Source organism: Zalophus californianus, chromosome 1 (assembly GCF_009762305.2).
Source record: "Zalophus californianus isolate mZalCal1 chromosome 1, mZalCal1.pri.v2, whole genome shotgun sequence".
In the NCBI taxonomy this organism is placed as follows: domain Eukaryota; kingdom Metazoa; phylum Chordata; class Mammalia; order Carnivora; family Otariidae; genus Zalophus; species Zalophus californianus.
The window spans coordinates 207,530,352-207,551,122 of record NC_045595.1 but is presented as its reverse complement, the minus strand read 5'-3'; the positions used below and the strand labels follow the sequence as shown (position 1 = coordinate 207,551,122).

Here is a 20,771-nt window from a genome sequence, read left to right as displayed (position 1 = left end):
CGTATTATTTTAGAATGCTCTTTATTTTGAAACTTACACCAGGACATGTATAAGGCATGTTCACAATATTTGTTTGATGCACAAAACACATTTTCTCACCCTCCAGTTGCTCTTCTTTTCCTATACACCTGCTGCTCCCTAAGTATCTTCCTATCTACAGTTCTCAGTTGTTATGAACATGGAGACAATGTTTCAGGGACCTGCAAGGAGAATCTGCCTCAAAGTACAGAGTGAGCATCTATGGACTAAGTCACTAAGACATCAAAACTCACAAGGAACCAAGGCTGAGGAAGGTGACCAAATTAACTCACGAACTTGGGACTGTGAGCTTCCAGGGGAACAAAGAACACAAAGAAAAACATTTTTTTGATGTCTGAGAGAAATGGAATGTGTCCAGAATTCATGTTTGTATATTCACCACTGTCTACAACTCACTGAAGAGATCTAATATTTTAACAGATTCTAAAGCAGTTAAAGTTTTGTTCTCACACCACAGTACAAGAGTGCATGCATTACTTCACACAGATGTCAAACACAGAACAAGTGAGACAGGGACACCTCAGGATTGTCTAATTACACAAGTGCCTCTTTCTGTGGTGGGATAAGGGAGGGGAATGATGGTGACTATTTCCCTATGGCACCTACCATGTGTCAGACTGGGATACCCACACATTCATCATCTAACTCGTGAAGGAGCTGCTAGTAAGAGTAAAATATTCAAAGAACAAGTTCCCAATGGGGCATGGGGATGATGAACGTGTAGCCTCCATTTTCGGGGCAAAAAAAAGTCTTGGCTGACACGAATAAGAAAGTATTTGTAATTGATTTTCAAAAATCAGATTATATCTTTTAGGTGATGAAAAGTAAGCTCTTTTATAAACAGCCATTTATTCTACTGGGGGGAATAAAACAACGAAATGAAAAAGAAAATCACATGGTGTTTCATGAAAAGGAGATTTAAATCTTTTGGTTTAAATCAGCCAATATGTTACCATTTACTACAGATTATTAAAATGTGTTTGCTTAAGCCCATTTAAATGCAGAATCTTTGAGGAAAAATGTAGGCATGTTATAAGGAATACTGACTTGTAAAAATTTTAACCTGGGGCACTTTAATAGGTCAGAATACTTTAAATTCAAGTACTGCTTTGAGGTGCTCCTAACACTTCCCAAAAGAAGCCTTCCATCTCAAAGAGCACCTCTGTAAGAAGCCCCAACAATTTAGGAATGTGGCTACACATAATTTTATTAACCACTATTTGCTATTATCAAAGTGTTTAGTAAAAGCAGGGAAATTACTATCAACTGTATTAAAGATTTCCATTTATTAGCACTGCGACACACAGTGCAAAGAATCTCAAATGTTTGCTTTTTATACCAGAAGTAATATATTGTTATTCTTCCAATTCAACAAACCAGTAAATTACTCTTCAGTGAACTGTGACTACCTAGAGAAGCAGGCTGGCCTCTTCCAGAAGGTGCCGGCTACTCTTCTTACAGGAGATCCTGATCAAGGCAGGCTGGGCAAGTGCTCTGCCCTTTCAGCCACTGCTTAAAGCACTGAAAATGAGAAAATGAAATCAGTCAGTGTCTTCAGGAACATGTGGAGCCTTAGCTCTCCTGTGCTGCTCCTCAACAGACATGGTTAAGTTCACCTACAAGTCTGGTGGCACCTGGAGCTGCCCAACACTCAGGAACACTGAAGCCTACTCAAGCAAGGAGTGTGCCCCAAGCCCTAGGAACAAATCATTTGCCTCAGAATCTGACCCATGGACTCTGGGCCTCTGACCTAATCTCAGGGGGATGGCCTTGCCCCTACACTCCAGCTTCATTCTTGTCATTTCATTCCAGGGATCGGCATTTTCTTGGTCCTGGGACTCACCCAATTTTTAACCGATCCTCTCTCTGCCTGGTCTTGATTCTTATACATCCCACCAGCCTCCACACCACAGCCTTGACTGGAACCTGTCTACCATCGTGGTCCCAAGTTGCTTGTGGCTGCCTGTTGCTGCTAAGAGCTGCGTGTGTGTGTTAAGTCTGAGAGCCCAGGCACAACACCCCGATACCTGCAGGACACAGGCCATGCAAAAGACTGCAAGCTGTCTCAACTCCTCCTCCTAAGTGTGTTGTGTCTATCCCTTTTTCCAAAGGATTAATACACTGACATGGCAGAGACCTGACCTATTCTAACCAGAAGCAGGGGTACAGAATGAATGCCCACAGCACCCAAAATATTTACCCAAAGATCGTGCAAGGGTACAAGCCAGAATCTCCCAGGATCAGGCACAATGGACCCAGTTAGGTTTAGCTTTTCTCCTTTAAAATGTTAAACTTACTTCATATACTGCACTAAATTGACAAAATGCTACACTGTGCATCTATTGAGCCATGTGTGTAAGAAATTACCTTTTAAGAAACAAACACTGTTTTGAATTTCAGCACCAACATATTTATATTTGAGGGAGCCGACTAGGACTGTTCTCCTCCACCCATGACGTGATGGATGGAAAGGACAGTGTGCAAAACTGCACACCCCAGACCCCAGGAGGCCTCTCCCCCTTTCCACAGCAGCAATCTTTGGAAAGGGAGACAATGAACACTGGCACAAGGAGGCTTATACAGAAAATACTCTGAAAACACAAGTACTGACACCTATGAAAAAAAGTCCCTTTTTGGGGCGCTTGGGTGGCTCAGTCGTTAAGCGTCTGCCTTTGGCTCAGGTCATGATCCCACGGTCCTGGGATCCAGTCCCATGTTGGGCGCCCTGCTCTGCGGGAAGCCTGCTTCTCCCTCTCCCACTCCCCCTGCTTGTGTTCCCTCTCTCGCTGTCAAATAAATAAATAAAATCTTTAAAAAAAGGTCCCTTTTTATTTTCAAAATACTTAATAGTCGAAATTCATGATATGAGGATGGCCAAAGAGAATTCTTACCCCTTTGTGAAACTTGTGCCCACATTTTAGCACACGCACATTTTTGGATTTGAATACCTCACGGCATAGTTCACAGGAAGCTGCACCTGATGCCTGTGGAAACAAATGTATCCCCGTAATGAAGAAGAGCTAAATTCCTTTTTACTACACAAGCCCTTCCTACAAGTGGCCTTTATACACTTTTGTCATTAAGGTGGCAAATTACTCCCAATTACTGCTAAGCAGGCTGAGGGAGCAACTTAGTTTTTAATAGCATTTCTTAAGAAAAATTACAAACATACAAAAGAAAAAAATACACCTTTAAAGTTATAATTTTCTCACAGAAAAAAATGTTTTATATGGCTAATAGGTTCCCAGGAAATGATTACAAATTTCTAATTATCCCACCCCACACCCAAACTATGGTATGAATATTATAAATTAATCATTCATCTAATTATCTAACAGTTGGGGACAGAAACATAAATGATGACACATCCACACTATGGACTATTACGGGGCTAAGTGAAATCATGACGGAAGTCCACAATCCCTGACACAAAAAGGTGGTGACGACAATCCTCTGAATAAAAGCAGGTTACAAAACAGTACATATCATATAGTCACATAATTGATTTTTTGAAATAAAGATAACGGCTGTAGAGAGAGATACCTTGTAAAAGAGCCTGGAAAGATATAGAATGTGAACAGCAGTTACTTTCAGTTAAGAGATTTAACTTTTTTCTTTGCTATTTTCTAAAGTTTCTATGGATGTGGATTACGTGTGCAAATCAAAACAAAACAAACTGATGGCTCATTCAGCAAACATCCGTGGTCAGGGATTGTGCGGGGCGCGAGGGCACAGAGCTGAATGGGAGAGTTTCTGGCTCAAGCAGCACACAGTCTGGTGAGCACAGACAGCATTTTCTGTGAAAGCAGAGCTGGAGTGCCACCCAGGACACCAGGCACAAACTCCCCCTACAAATCACAGCACCTACCCACGCTGCACCATTATTTTCCACTCCTCCTCCCCTCCAAACTCTGAGCACCCTGAAGGCAAAGAAGGAGCCCTGTTCATCTATATCCTCAGCAAATGGCAAAGAACCTGGCTCCAGAATGATTCTCCAAAACTGTCAGGCGAGTGAATGAGAGCAGCCCTGGCCATGGGATTAAGGTCAGGGATGCAGATGGGGACAGTGCCTAAAGGCTCTGAAGACCCTGAACTGCTGAATGGGGTTTTCTGTCTCTCCCCTAGCATTGATGGGGTAGATACAGTAGAATGAGAGGCTCTAGCTCCACTCTGCGGCCCGATGGGAGGGTCAGGGAGCAATGGAAGTGTCAGTCCCAGGGAAGGGCAGATTAAGGCCTCTGCAAAGCTCAGAGCTAGGTTTGGCTTGAAAAACCCAGTTAACTTGACTTATTTTTATTAGCATGAAAAGATGGGCACATACATTACTAAGTGAAAAAGAAAAGGACACAAAAAGTATTTATAGTTTTGACTAAATTCATATATACACACACATACAAAAGAGATTAGAAAAACACATACCAATATCATAATACTGGTTACCTTAGGGGGTGAGTGTTGGGGTTCTTTAAAGGCTTTTTATTTGTATTTCCTACTATGAACATGTACTGCTTTTGTAATTTGAAAAGATAAAGAAAACTACTTTTAATTTTTAAAAAAACTACCTATAATTATCAAACTAAGTCCCAGTTTGAATACATATTTTTCTTAGAAGTCAGCTTTTACAACTTTATCATCATCATCAACGACCATGAAGCAGAAAGTAATCTCTCCCCTGAAGGTGACTGCATTCCATGTGTGTGTTGGGGGGGGGGGGCGGGTGTTGGGTGTCGGTGAGGATGCTCTCAGCATTTGGCCTGCTCGGAGGACCACCCAGCACCTGGCCAGTCAGCAGCCTGGGGAGAGGGAGGCACTCCAGCCAGGTCTTGCAGGAATGCTCTGTGTGCTCATAAGCTCTCTCACTGGAGTTAGATGCTCTGGGAAATGAATATATATGGTTTGGAAAATAGCCAAAGAACAGCGGAAAGTGAAAATGTACAGGAGGAATAAAAACGTTAAGTTCACACAAAGATTCACTGCTTAGTTCAAGTCAGCAAACAAGTACTCTGTGCAATCATGCATCACTGACTCCACTATGGGGCCAGAAACTCTTCTAATTTTCATTTCATCTAAATTCTGATACTAGGGCGACTGGGTGGCTCAGTCGGTTAAGCATCTGCCTTTGGCTCAGGTCATGATCGAGTCCTGTACCGGACTCCCTGCTAAGCGGGGAGTCTGCTTCTCCCTCTCACTCTGCTCCCCCCCCACCCTCGTGCCTGCTCGCTCTCTCTCTCAAATAAATAAAACCTTTAAAAAAATAAACTCTGATATCACAGTTGGACAAAAGGGAGAAACATGCTTTACACCAGCACTCAATCCGGGGCCCACAGCCCTGAATGGCCTCTTTCAACCACGTTTGGTTCCTACTACACAGTCCCTAGCATCGGCTGGCTCCATGTGGTGAGGATTAGGGAATTACATGCTACAAACCCAGATCAAATGAAGGAATGCTGGCAAGCTGCATCAATCATCTGTGCCTCAGTTTCTTTATTATAAAATAAAGACAATTAGAATACCTTATCAATTGAGATCATAGATACTACAGTATTTTATAAAAAGATCTATGTAAACGTAACATTCTTATTGTCCAAAAGAACAAAAAAACATTTTAAATCCATATATCAAATTGAGGCAAGTTTAGCCCGTAAGATCAAGTGTCCAGTGTCCCCCCTACCCCCTCTAGGCACTCAAGGGGAGAGAGAGGAGAAGCAACCAGACTTGCATGAATACAGAGCTTGACCCTGGTCATTCTATTCTAGCGCTTCATCCAGACAACAGCCTGAACAAGCAGATATGATCTGAGCTCACAGTGTTACCAAGTGACAGAACTAAGTCTGGGATTCCAAAGCCCATGGTGACATGGAATAAAATGATTCAAAAATCATTTTCCCCAACTATTCAAAATATCACTCTTACTATAAAAAATTAACTTGTATTTGACTGCCAGTAGGCCCAGTTCCCACAGTGTGGCCAGAGCTCTCCTGGTCTCTCTAGTGCAGGGGCTTCTCCCAACAGGGACCCACAGGTACCCACAAAAGCAGAGATGTTCTAATGGGACACTTAAGTACATCTAAATTTGGTCTCTAGTATTCTTTAAAAATTTATTTATTTGAGAAAGAGAGCGTGCACACGAGTAAGGGAGGGGGAGAGGGAGAGAGAGAATCTCAAGCAGACTCCCTGAGAGCAGAGCTTGTCAAGGGGCTTGATGTCACCATCCTGAGATCATGACCTGAGCTGAAATCAAGAGTCCATGCTTAAGTGACTAAGCCACCCAAGCACCTCTAATTTTTTTTTTTAAAGTAGGTTCCATGCCCAACATGGGGCTCAAACTCACAACCCCAAGATCAAGAGTTGCATACTCTACCAACTGAGCCAGCCAGGGGCCCCTGGTTTCTAATTTTAAGATCAAATAAATTAGGTCTAGAAATGAAAAGAATGGGGCTAAATCATGGATTAACTATTTTGTCTCCTTCTTGTTCATTAAAAAAACATAACTGACTCCACCGTCACACATATAACACTCACAGGGATATCTTCTGTCTTCTGTCCCTTGGTTTTGGGTGATGGTCCAGCAATTATGGAGGGTGGGTCCTGGGAGGCCCTGGTCACAGAAGCAGCAGAGCTGGGCTCAGACAACTTCTTGTCTTTTCCTGAATTTGAATTTGGCTACAGAGAGAATGTGGGCAGGGAGAGAAGCAAGTTTAGTAAACCCAAATCTTCTGTCTTTACTGAAGTGCTCTCCATATTTTGGTTGGATGCATTTTTTTTTTTTTTTTGCTTTTTATAATTCTCATATTTTATAAATAAAGTGGACCATTTTATTGTGTTATTGTATCTGGATGAAACACTGACCTTTTTCTTTTTCTGTTCATCTAGAATGTGTTCTGTCACTCTTTGGACAATTTCATCAATACTCAATCCTGAGAGCGAGTTCTTGTTCTTGTTTCGCACTTTTTTAATAAAACCAGCAAGCTCGGTGCTAAAAAGAGGAAGTAGAGATAAATGACAAGAGAAAGTCAGTTTTCTACTGTGGACAAATATTATGTGCCAATATTAACCCAACAGCTATAAGAAACAAACCCAATACATACAAAATTAAACAATAGCAACTGTATATAAAGGCAAGAGAATCACTCTTTCCAAGTAGTTATGAAAATTCCAATACTATTCCTAAATATTTATTTTACTAGAAATTCAAAGTAACAGAACAGTTTATCTGCTAGATCCATTTGGGATATCCATATCTACTTTGAAACCAGATTTTGTATAGGCTGGATGTATTGTAGCTTTATGCTAAATCACTGATTGATCAGATAACGTTGGTTCTGACTTGAAATCAATAAAATCTCTTTTTACCTAAAGGGAAACTAGATTTGTTGACTGCCTCCCTTAAAAAAACCTAACAACAAGGTTTTCAAGGCCTCAATGTTTCACAAGTACCAGTGGATGGAATTAAACCATTAATCAACAGGAACTTGATATGTGGAGGAGTACTAATACCTCAAATGTTTTCATTTTCAGAAAATTAGGATGCATTTCTATTCGGTTGTTTAAACTCTCCCAAATTTAGTCAGGATTGCAAACCATTTTATTTGTAAGGTACTTCTGGTAATTATAATGAGCATTTTTACAATTAGCTTGGGAACTGCTACTGAGGGAACTTACAAGTTTCTCAAACTTAGGCAGGGCTAAATATGCCCATGGACATATACTTATTTTCAAATAAGCAGGGCTCCACAACAGATGCAAAACATTAATTCTGGCCAATCATAATTTAAACACTACTTTGTTTCAAACGTATAATTTCAAAACTTATAATATCATATCAAAGACAGAAATAACATGGGAAAGAGTACAGAGGGTCATTCTGGGATGGGGATTCCTCTCTTCCTAGCTGTATCCCTGAGGTACTGCCTTCACTGCTTCTCTCCTTGGCTGAGACAGGGAGCATTTCTGATCCCTCATACCAACCTGCAGATCGAGGTCAGAGGTTGCCAGGCAAACGCTTGCTGGCTTAGATAAAGCAGCGTTCCCCACCCTCACAGGACCCTCTGTAACACACCCACAGTCCTGACTCACTATCAAATCACACCTGGTCATTCCAACTTCACACCTCTAACAAATCAGAGGTGCTATTTAGCAAGGTGTAAGTTCTTGCCGCCTTCCTTGCTAGCTGGTATTTCTTCCCCCAAATGATAGGAAACTAGTGTTTTGCAGTTTTGTTTTTCATTTAGGGATTGCATACTAGGACTGGAGCATGTTATTCATCAATATCTCAGCAAATTGCCCTGGGTTCTGATGAGTGTGGAGTAACCAGGAGTCAGTGTTTTCAATCTAGAAATGCATATCAAAAGTTGGTTTGAAAATGCTCACCTCTATGTTTACAAAAAAAGAAAAAAAGGTAACACTTGTCTTTTCTGAGTAAAACAACTATGGAGTGGTTTCCACTTCAGCCCCTAACTGGCCATAATGTTATCTGATCAGGAAACCTCAGTTCAATAAAGTATTTAACAGAGTCACAGACATTTTATATCCCTACCTGTTGTAACATGGGAATACCACTGACAGGTGCTCGATAATACTATTGAATGGCTTTTTTGGAGACTGGCTTGAGCGGGTAACACGTCCTGGAAGAATAGGTGGTTTCTGATCAGCCACAAGGCTTTGTTTTGGTGGAGTTTCCTGGCCCGTGATCTTACACTCTCGCAGCTGGATGACTTCGGGCTGACGGGAGAGCGATCCTGTTAACGGTGGAGAGGAAGCCCCCACTGGGCCATCACTGGCAGAGGCCAGACTTGAATCCTTAGGAACTGCTGTTTGGTTTCCAGTCCCATGACTTGTAGAAGTGGAGGTTCCATGATCCTCACGACCTGAAGACTCTGGAAGTACCGGAGGAGGAATCTGGGAAGAATATACCATAGTCCTTGGATCACTAAGAGAAACATCTGTGGATAAAGACTGACGATTAAGCAGACTATAATAAAACCTGGGTGCTCAAGTGCACAGGAAACTTGAATACAATAAATTAAAGTTTTGTGTTTAAAAAACTGCTAGTCACCTTCACTTTAAAATGAGCTTTACTGGGCTCCACACACCTCCCTCCCACCTCTCTGCAGCCCCTTCCCAGGCTCTCCCTGCAGTTCTTAATGCTTGTCTGTGCCTTAATGTGGACACTCCTTAGGATGCTGTTGGGGGGTGGAGATTCATGTTCTTCTCCAGGACATTTCACATTCTTTCATGCCTCAGTGACTGTGTGCTTAGTACTGATAATGCCCACTTTTTAAAAGATTCTAGTCTTGAATGTTTTCCTGAGATCCACAACTGCAAATCCAAACTTCCTCTTAGGCAAATCCAAGGCCACTTAAACTTGTGTCTTCAAAATCAGGCTCAGCTCAGTCTCCGATCCTGCTCTTCCTTGGGTGTCCACCTCACGGACAGAAAACCAGATTTGTCCTAACTCCCCAAAATACACACACCGTGCCCCCCATCTCACAGGCAGTACAGTTATTTCCACTGTTCATCCTAAAGACCTCTCAAATCCAGCCCAACTCCCACTGTCTAATCTGGGACACAGTTGCTGACAGTGAGCCCTTCTCCCGTTCTCCATACTGTGGGCCAGCTGATGGCATCTCCTTACTTGAAACCTATATTGGTTTCTTAGTGACCTCAGGAAAAGTCAAACTGCTGAACACACCTTACAGAATAAGTAAGGCTCCCTTGGTTCTGGCCCCTGGGTACTTCTATGATTTTTCTCACCAAAGCCCCCCTCTATCATACTGAACTTCTTTTATATCCATGAAAGAGTGTTTTCTGTTTTTCTAGCCTCCAAATATGCTGTTTCTCGCATTTGAGATACTCTGACCCTCCAAATATCACACTGTCTACCCCTTCTCAAACACATACCCGTGTCTTCCTTTTGCCTGGTTAATTCCTATTCCAGATCTCTGACTCACTGAGACCTCCAACAGGGAATCTTCTGCTGAGGCCTAGACCTCTAGGTTAGGTTAACCCCTCCTAATATATGCTGCTATAGCATTTTATACTCCTGTGAAAAACCCTGGCACACTTTACTTATAATTATGGGCTTAATAACTCTCTTTTCCCAAACCCATATGCCCTTTGAGGGAACAGACCATATCTGATCTTGATCACCACTAAATACCCAATGAATGAATGTGGGAGAAATAACACACAAAGCTAATGGTTTTTAGGGATACTTATTACTTAAGTTCCTGGAACCCTAAGAGTTCCCAAGGCTTAGATATTAAAATTTTTTTGTGTATTTATAAAATTACATAAGCTACAACTAAAAATTAATAGCAAATATTCTATTGAGATCTCATATTTTTTTCCCCTTCCATGTCTGCCATAAGAACTTAGAAACACACTCTCTCTCCAAAATGAAAAAAAAGAAAAAAAAAGAAAAAAAAAGAGAGGGTGCCTGGGTGGCTCAGTCAGTTGAGCATCTGACTCTTGGTTTCAGCTCAGGTTGTGATCTCAGGGTTGTGAGATATAGCCCTGCCTCAGGCTCTGCATTCAGCACAGAATCTGCTTGTGACTCTCCCTCTGTCCCTCCCCTCCACACACTCTCTCAAATAAATAAATCTTAAAAAAAAATAAAGAACTCAGAAACATTATAAATGAAAAGTGATCTTTAATTCTACATCAAACTCTACTTCTTACTCAGTTCAATGGAGAGAAAAATGTGTTTCTATGGAGAGAAGAAAATGGATCCCAAAAGAGTATTTTACTCAGTTCAAGGTGGCCAATCTTTTTTTTTTTTTTTTTTTTAAAGATTTTATTTATTCATTTGAGACACAGAGATACAGAGAAAGAGAGAGCATGAGCAGGGAGAGAGGCAGAGGGAGAAGGAGAAGCAGGCTCCCCGCTGAGCCAGGAGCCCAACGTGGGGCTCAATCCCAGAACCCCGGGATCATAACCTGAGCCGAAGGCAGATGCTTAACTATCTGAGCCACGCAGGTGCTCCCTTTGTAATGTTTTAAAAACATTTTTTGGCAGGTGAAACCACAGTAAGCTTGCATGCTTAGTATGCAAAGTACTGGCTAGAGAGAGACTTTCAAGATCAGGCTCCTGAGTGTAGTCACCTACATTAAGGAGACTGAATGCACATCACAGAAGGGTTACAGGGTGAGGCACAAATGTGGGCAGCTTTGACTGGGCTTTTAGGAAGAGGCAGAAGGTGGAGAGTGAGGTTGGTGTTCCAGGCTGGGGAACATCCCAGATAAAGGTCTGGCAGTGGCAGAAAGATGCAAATCAGGACCTAAGGAAAATAGTCTCCTTATAGCAGACTAATTCACAACCAGAAGTTTTTAATGTTGTGCCAAAATATTCTGAAACCTACCTCTAATCAACTCTTGAATAGAGTCCTTCTTTAAATTCTTACAGTCTGATCTCCTTTGGTCTTAATTCTTTTCAATTTGGTATCGGCTGAGCAACTGCTCTGTGTCCAAATAAGAAATATGTACCCCAGAATACAATAAAGTGATACTAAGTGGAGCCCTATTTTAAAGTCCACAATACAGAACTAATGTTTTTCTTTACTGTGCTGCATATTTTAAAATACAAAGCGAGGTTTGGCAATCACTATTATTCAAAAGATTCAGCAAATACCTCAAACTAGCAATAAAATATGACAGATCAGACCAACAAAACCTTTGTATGTCTCAGATATAGCACTTTTTAGTCTGTATTTGATGAAAAAACAAATCTTAATTTTGGTCTTATGCCTGCAAGTATCTAGGAATAAGACTATATTTTAGGTGGTATTTGTAGAGAGAGCTGGTCTAAATCACAGGCAACTGATCCTCTTGGATTATTCGTTCACACGCAGAAAACACACACCAGCATCCTTAAGAAAGCAATGTACCAGCCCTGTGTTTACTTCAGTCCCATCCTCAGACACTGAAGCAGAAAGACTCATCCAGTTATATAAGAATGTTTATTATTAAGCTTAAAGGGTTAACCAGTAGCACCAATAATGAAAACATTAAGGTAACTTATTAATCCATCTCATCCCCACTCCTAGAATACAAACAACAAAAATCTACTCTGGCCAAATAAGAAAGAAACTATGGTTTACTATTGTTTTCTCTTCTTCACACACACAAAAAGAAAAAAGAAAGAAAGAAGCTGTGACAGACTTACTGTGCCACATGTGGGAAATGAAAGCTCAGGAATCTGCACTTTAGGAAGTTCACTGAGCCGAGAGCCATTTTTAACTGCCTGTATTTGTTCTTCATACTGAGACTGTAGGTAGAAGGAAAAGTGTTAAGTTCTTCTAATAAATTCCCAGAAAGAATCACAACTGTCAATTCTTTTTTCTTACTATATATTTACAAATGGTCAACAATCTTTCAGGAAATATAACAGACACGCAAAGTATCAGAACAATTATTTCTTGAAAGAAGTTCAAAATAAGACCTCATTAATAGGAATGCTCTATAGTCTTATCAAATATAACTTCTCTAATTTTCTCAATTACAGGCAGAGTTTAAGACAGCTAATTAAGAAAACAGCATTATTTTCAGGAAAAACTCTTAATAATTACAACAAAAAAATATATATTGCCTTTAACAGCTCAACAAATAGTTTCAGTGACACTCATCATCATTATCGGTTTTGACAGAATTACAAAATATTTTATAACGTACCTTTACTTTCACGATTTCTTTTCTAACCTTAGAAAGAAATAATTCCCATGAATGTACATCCGACTCCATATCAGGGTAAGTTGCAGAATCACTGAAAAAGAAAAACATGGAACTGCTTAATGTCTACTTCAGGTATGTTTTTAAGAGTTAAAAACACTACAGTGCAAATGAAAACACTTAAACATGAGAAAGATATATATATATATATATATATATATATACTTAAAGATTTTATTTATTTGATAGAGACAGAGTGAGAGAGAGAGAGCACAAGCAGGGGGAGAGGGAGAGGGAGAAGTAGGCTCCCCGCTGAGCAAGGAGTCCAACATGGGGCTCAATCCCAGGACCCGGGGATCACGACCTGAGCTGAAGGCTGATGCTTAACCAATTTAGCCACCCAGGGGCCCCAGAAAGATATATTTAACATGATCACACACACAAAACTATTTTTTTAAAAGATTTATTTATTTTAGAGAGTGCGCAAGAGTGCTCACATCTTGGGGGAGGGGCAGAGGGAGAGAATCTTCAAGCAGACTCCCCACTGAGTGTGGAGCCCGACAGGGGGCTCAATCTCACAACCCGGAGGATCATGACCTGAGCAGAAATCAAGAGTTGGATGCTTAAAAGACTGAGCCACCCAGGTGCCCCACACACAAAATTATTTTTAAAGAATTATGTATCTTACAGACTCACCAATAGAAGCACTTTAGGAAATCTTAATTATTGATTAACCAAACTTCCCAGGCTGGTGGGCAGAGAGTAAATATTCTCCTAAATTTTAATTTCTTGCCCTAACTTTGAAGATTTGACCATTTTTCATTTAACATCTTCATGTTTAACATCAACGGCTGTTTTTACATTAAAAAAATAAAAAGGCAACATGGAACACTTAAACATTCCAATAAAAAACCTCATTCTCGCCTTATGGTAAAATAAAGAGTGGGGCCTAACAGACTGTGATAAGTTTATACCTCAGCACCTTTACTGAAAGTGACAAACAAGCTTTCCACTCCTAACTGGGAAGATCAATAACATTATCAATCCGTGACTGTGTCAGTTCTCATTATATATCTTAAAGAAAAACCAGAACATTCCTTTTATGTCTTTTCTCTTTCGCTATCCTTTGGTAGAAGCTAAGAAAAAAGCTACGTGTACTATGAGGCTTAATGAGGAAGTCAACACTATCAGACAAAAGGTCTGAGAGCTCTGTTTCCCAGAGATGCCATAACATATGGCCCACAGCAAGATGAAACACCAGCCTTTCGGCACCACTGTTTCCACTTCAGCTGTACCAGTCTTGTAATTCGAATCAGCATATTAGTTTTCTCTCATTAGAAAGGTTTTCTCATGTGAAAAAAAACAAAATCTTGAAAAATCAAGAAATAAAAACTACCTTAAAACCTTTTCCATGACCCCAGAGAGGGTCAACACCGAGGGTTTGAAGTGTTAAAGCAAAAAGCATAGGGAAGGATGAAAACTGACTGTGGAATATGATAAAAAGACCAGATGAAAAGTAATCCCTTGTGTGAAAATCCACACAGAAAATGCTGAGGCTAGACTGAAGAAGACCCTCTAAAATTCCCAGGTAAACCTTATTCCAAAAACGACGTCAAATAAAAACAAGAAAGATGATGGAGAGTTAAAAAAAATGACCACAGGTGAATATCTTTTGAAGTGACATTCCATTCTTAGTCTACCACTAAGACTGTTAAGTGACTGTTCTTATATAGAAGGTAATTTTTTAAAAAGCTGTGATCTTCATTCCAGAAATTTATTGCATGGAAATGATTAGTAATATGCATAAAAATTTAGCTATAAGGGAACTCACTGAAATGCAGCTTTTATTAACAGAATGTGCAAATAACCCGACTATACCATCACAGTGTTGTTTAATAAATCACGACACATTTGTATGCTGGAACACTATTCAACTTTGCAAAATTAGGTTAGAGAAATGTAATTATTGATATGAAAGGAAGTTTCCTATATATTACTTAGTGGGAAAAAAAACCACAGATTTTCTTTTTTTCAAACACTTACTGATTTATTCCAAAATACTAACTAGTTACACATCAATTTAGAATTATGGATAATCTTTACCAGTTTTGTTTGTACGTTTTGATTTTCCTACAACTGAACATGTATTGACTGTATAACTATTAAAAATAAAATGGTCTTGGGGAACCTGGCTGGCTCAGTCAGTTAAGCGTGCAACTCTTGATTTTGGCTCAGGTCTTGATCTCAGGGTCATGAGTTCAAGCTCCTTGTTGGGCTCCATGCTGGGCATGGAGCCTACTTTAAAAAAAAAAAAAGTCCTGTCTAATATAAACATTTTTTTCCCTCAAATCAGCTCTAACTTGGATTTACTAAATGACATGCCAGAAAGAACATCTGTGATGCCACACAGTACCTGCTCAGGAGCCTCAGGTTCTTAAGATACCCTTCTGCCTGTGAGTCCATGATCTGTAATTTGTACACATCCATGTCCTTCCAGTTTTCAAGCACAGATACCTAACATTAGATTAGAGAATGTTTAAGTATTTTAAGATGATGAAACTGAAACTATTTTAGGTTAAAACTTAAACATTTTGAACTACTTTCAAGTTTCTCCTTAAATGACCAATGATGACAGAATCATTAGAACCTGATAATACTGTAATTTCACACAAGTGAACATGAATTAAATAAAACTTTTGGATTTGAAAATAGAACAACATAATGACAGTAAAATTATTTTACCTTAAATGATACGTTTCTCAGATATGAAACTTTCCACATGGCTTATCGCTTAAGCCATGTACAAGCACAGAGCCAGGTTACCTACACGTATACGCCCGATGTGTATTATCTATGGTCCTGTTCCTGGTGAGCAGAGGGCCAGGGGCCTGAAGAATAACCCCAAGGCTGCACCCTCACAAATTTAAAGGCCTCAGAGAAGTTGTTTTCAGTACGAACTTCAAAAGCCTCTGGGGCAGGTTCTTAAAACTTTATAGACTCTTTAGCTTCCCAATAAGCCTACTGGCCATTTTCATTAAGTCATTATGGAAATATAGAACTGCTTTGTTTTAATGCAGGTGTTAGTCCCGGACCCACCAGGCAGACGGGCAGGCCAAATGGTGGTAAATGGGACCTGAACAAGCTTATGAATATAGATGTGGGCACAGGACCCAAAAATATATGTACTTTGGCTTTTTTCCTCCCTTCCTTTCCTTAGAAGCTGCTGCACAGTCAATATTTAATCAAAAGTCCGTCTGTGGACTACATAAGCTAACCCTTTTAAATTTCCCAGAAAAATCACAGATATATAAACCAACCAAGAACATTTCTTCTCAATTGGAAAAACAAAGACAACCATGTTTTGGGAACTAAATAAAATACAGCCAGAGGTTGTGATTTTGAATTTTGTCTGAGTAGTGTCTCAAACAGTATATTGACATTAGTATATATTCTTCTGGGGGAAGAAGAGAGCATATTTTTTTCTGAGAGTGTATTAATAAATGGAATATTTTCAAGTTCTTCTAGTATTGGCAAGTATGTTTTATGGTTGGCTACTTCATGGCGTAACATTTGACTATATATGATGAAGCCATTCTAAGTGTAGAGCATGGAAAATGAATTAAAATAATAAGTAAAGCAGACTGCAAAATTTGGTGTACACTATGAGTACAGATACATAACACAATGTAAGCTTAAGGGTAAAAAAACATTAAAAAGTGATAGGCAAGAAAAAAGTAGCTATTTCTGGGAGGTAGGATCATGGGTAAGAGGATATCCCCAGCCTCCACACCTTTTGGCAATGCTGTTACGCCTCACACGTAACAACACAAAGCAAATGTATGTCGCCATAACTGTCAGTCGCCAAGTGTCTCAGACTCACCTCAGCAGCCACAGCTCTTTGAAGATTCTCTTCATAATTCTCCTTCCCTTTCTTTATATATCCTTCTACTTTCATTTTCTCATTTGTAAATGTATTACTGCAAATATTGAGAAAAAAACTTCTTGGGGGGAAAAAAAAACCAGTGAGATAGCCAAAGGCCTAGCTCTGAATCACACCACAGAAAGACTAACATCCTCTAAGGTCCCTTCTTGCCTAGTATTTGACTATTTACTACACAGACTCATATGTCCTTTTTGCGCTTCACAAATGATCAAAGGAACATATAAAATAAAATTGAGTGTTTGGTGGAAATGCTGAGACTCTGGTTCATCATTTTTATGAGGACAGGTGGAGTACAATCTGGCTGTATTACTAAACTTTATAGAACATCCCTCATCCTTTCAGTCAGAAATTCTATTTTGACACACATTACAAGGAAATAACACAAAGGAAAACAGTGATCTGTACCAAGTTTTCATGGCAATATGTTTATGAATTATGATGTGAATGGAAATGTGTATGTGAAACAATATTCAACAAGAAATGCAGAACGCAAATGCTAAACTACTGGATATACTGGCTACCAGTATGTAAACACATTATTTCCATTAATAAAGGTTAAAAGGAAGCTTTTTATAAGTTCATAATAAAAACTTCAATAAACTTATAATTATAGAGCCACAAACTACCATAATAAAGTTGAGATTGTTATTTTAAGTAACAAAAAAGTTTTAAAAACACATTTAGTTTCAGAATTCAAAAGAAAAGAGTAATCAATAATAGTAAATTCAGGATTTTTATACTGACAATGTGAAATAAAGTAGTAGGAACATCATAAAATAAAAATACTCAAAAAATAAACTTATTTAAATATTAATTTAAAGAATAAAATAAAAACAGAAATAAAGAACAGACACACATAATTATTCTAAAAAAACAGACAAGCCACAACAACAGACTTAGAAGCCTAGTGTGCTGGTGCCTCTGGTATTAAAAGTATAATAAGACAGTAAAAACAAATGTAAGCTTAATTTGCCTGATTTCAAGGGACTGATCCAGAAGTAATTCATGTTCCTTATCTTTTTCATCATTTTTCTGGGCATATCTATGAAAGAAAATCACCAAATTTTAATCAGTTTTCAAATATTTTTAAAGACACAATCCCTCACAGTAAATTCTACCTATATCCACGCAAACATTTTTTGAATTCTTTGTAAATTTCTACATTTTGATTTCATTTCTATATCTTCTAAATAGGCAAAGAATCCGGGTCGTTTTTCTTTCACGCCTGGAGGGCAGAAATCTTTCCTTCACCCTAGGTCATATGCTTGCAGTGCAGACCACCCAATCTCAGTTCACTTCAAGAAGTGCCTCCCCGGGGGTTCAGTGTGACACAGAAGAGTGCAGGTGTTGTCAATCATCATCAGTATAACCAGCGAGCTCATTCAAAATGAAAACAGCCTTCTAGTCTTTAAAACAGAACTTAAAAGCCCAGTTAACACACACATCCAGTCTGATAACCCTGCAAAACCAAATGTGTAAATCTTTGATTTTAAAGCAAAACCCTGCAAAAGATGGACTCTGCCTCTTCTTTCATTCTCTCCCACACAACTTTTTGTCATCTCTACTTGCTAAAAATTCCAACATTTCCATTAAGAACCTAAATGTTTAAATGCCATTTTCACTTCTTTTGTAAAATATGTCCTCCTCTAAGTACTCAATACTGGACAGCAATCGTTTCTCCTATCTTTTGTACTTCTCTGAGAGATCTAAAAGGCTTTAAGATTTTACTTTAAAATCTAAATATAAAAATTTAGATTTAAATCATTTATCTGGAAGGTGTAAAAAATAATACACATAGAGAAGTCTGTAGCTTATCTTTAAAATGGGAGAGAAAAAGGCAAATTAATGAAGTGGAAAAAAATCAATAAAAACTTTATTCCTCAACAGAAAGTTAATTTTTATGCTAGTACAGAAAATTTTATAATAGCCTCATTTATTTTATCTAGTTTTGATAGTACACTTGAACTGAGCATACAAAAATATATATTAAATATAAATATTCCTTTATTTTTGAATAACTACTGGTATGCTCAAATATTAAGAGGCACAGCAGTCTCCCTTTATCCATGGAATGATAGGTTCCAAGACTGACCCATGGATGCCTGTACCAAACCGGTTTCTTCCTACACTTACACACCTATGATAACGTTCAAGTTGTGAATCAGGCACAGTAAAAGATTAACAACAATAACTAATAATAAATTAGAACAGTTGTTATGGGAATGTGGTCTCGCTCTCAAAATTCTTATAGAGCATGCACTGCACTCGCCCTTCTTGCGATGAGGGGAGACGATGAAATGCCTACGTGGTGACACGAGGTGAGGTGGATGGCACAGTCTTAGGCTACTACTGACCCCTGACAACATGTCAGAAGGGGGATCATCTGAGCTTCTGGACTGTGGGTGACCGCGGGTAACTGAAACCACAGAAAGTGAAAACTACGGGGAAGTGGAGGGGATACTGTAGAGTTTTATCATTTCCGTAAATGTGTTCTGACAGAACTACTCTACTCTGAGCATACTCAAAATGACGTGCCATAGGCAGTGTTGTATATGTCATCATTCTTTTAAGGACTACCTAAAAACTGCCCAAATGTAATGCCAGCAAGACTCATAATAAAAGCCGTCTGATCATATGGCATGGCAAATGATGGAAAAAGCACAAATGTCCTGAACGGTGAGTGTGGTAGTGCGGCCCCAAATGAACCATGCCTCCCATTCTTCATGCCCTTAAATCTAAAGTAGACCTGCCACTTGTTTTAAACAGAAGAATGTGGTGGAAGGGATGCTCTGACAGTTCTGGGCCCAGACCTTCAGAAGACATGGCAGCTTCCACTCCTGTACCCTTGAAGCCCTTTGGTACCACATAAGGAGTCTGTCTACCACGCTGGAGACCAAATGCCACATGGAGAGACCATATAGATAAAAGTCACATGGAAAGGGAGCAACCCTGAAACTACATGGAGAGAAAAGGCCAGGACATCCCAGGACATCCCAGCTGCACCTAGCCTTCAGCCAACTCCCAGCCACATGAGGAACCACTGGCAAGACCAGCCTAATAGCCCAGTGGAACTCAGCCCAAGTTCCAAGATCAGGATCAAAAAAAATGGCTGTTAATTTAAGCCACCAAGTTTGGGTGTTTTGTTACACGGTGGTAGGTAACAATTAAGCTGGGGAATCATATGACATATCAATTTTTAGGGAAGAGAGGGGTTAGGAATGGATCACAGAGAATCTCAAAACAAACGTGGCCCATCTGACAACTGTATTACCTGTATGTATTTATTACCAAATGCTTCATACCACAAGACCGAATTTTAATAATTTAAAGATTCAAGATGAAAGTAATGATAAATAATCACCACAGAATCCTAGTGCAGGAAAGAAACTTAGATTTAGACCAAGCCCCTCACTTTACAGAAAAGGAAAAAATGGGTCAAAGGTAATGTTCACAGTAAGGGGTGGTGTCCAACTAGAATCTTTGCTGATTCAAAGTCCCACTTTATCTGTCAACAGGGTAGATTTAAGAAAAGTTTTAGTTAAGATAATTCTCCATTGAATGTTCTCTAAAATGAGATGAAAACAATATTTAAGTTTGTTCTTTACCTGACATAGTCTGAAACTGAGTATCAAAAATGTTAACAACCGCCCCCTCAAAAGCAATAAAAATCATTGCCTTTCAGTTGTTACTTACCTCTCACTGGCATTTAAAACCTTTCTCATTTTCTTTGTTAGTGCTTTCAGACTTTCTTGGATTTCTTTTTTCTCGTGTTGCCATTTTTTTATTTCCTTTTCCAAATCTTCAAGGAACCAATCTAATTCTGTCTTTGAGATCTAAAAACATGTTTAGAAAGTTCTTAAATAATAGGAAGATTTACTTAAAAAAAAAAGAAAAGAAAAAAAGAGTCCCAAAGACCAGAACTGTGGTGGTGGTAGCTTAATCGATGCCTCCAGTTTAGCAGAACATACAGCTCTGGGCCTCATCTACTCTCACTGATCAGGGTGGTGGGGGGAGGCTGTCAAATAAAAAGGCACAGAGGCATGACAGACTCTATGGTACTGGAAAAGGGTTTCTCAAAATCAGTGATTTCTGATTTCTGTCTTTAAAGATGAGATGCCAGGGGC

At 39.3% G+C, this 20,771-nt stretch overlaps 1 protein-coding gene across 7 annotated transcripts in view; it reads right to left on the bottom strand.

Moving 5' to 3' along the window:
- Positions 1-4: 4 nt before the first annotated feature.
- The window catches only part of TTC3 (tetratricopeptide repeat domain 3), a 116,521-nt gene continuing 95,754 nt past the window's right edge, over positions 5-20,771 (bottom strand). For all 7 annotated transcript variants that reach the window (XM_027582290.1, XM_027582293.1, XM_027582287.1 and 4 more), the window contains 11 exons: positions 20,341-20,480; positions 17,621-17,689; positions 16,585-16,681; positions 15,118-15,218; positions 12,708-12,798; positions 12,202-12,303; positions 8,576-8,937; positions 6,889-7,015; positions 6,562-6,702; positions 2,931-3,023; positions 5-1,560 (listed from right to left, as the gene is read on the bottom strand). In XM_027582290.1, coding sequence (XP_027438091.1) covers positions 1,495-1,560; positions 2,931-3,023; positions 6,562-6,702; positions 6,889-7,015; positions 8,576-8,937; positions 12,202-12,303; positions 12,708-12,798; positions 15,118-15,218; positions 16,585-16,681; positions 17,621-17,689; positions 20,341-20,480 — 1,389 coding nt within the window. In that variant the 3' untranslated portion in view covers positions 5-1,494. The remainder of the gene's footprint in view (positions 1,561-2,930; positions 3,024-6,561; positions 6,703-6,888; positions 7,016-8,575; positions 8,938-12,201; positions 12,304-12,707; positions 12,799-15,117; positions 15,219-16,584; positions 16,682-17,620; positions 17,690-20,340; positions 20,481-20,771) is intronic.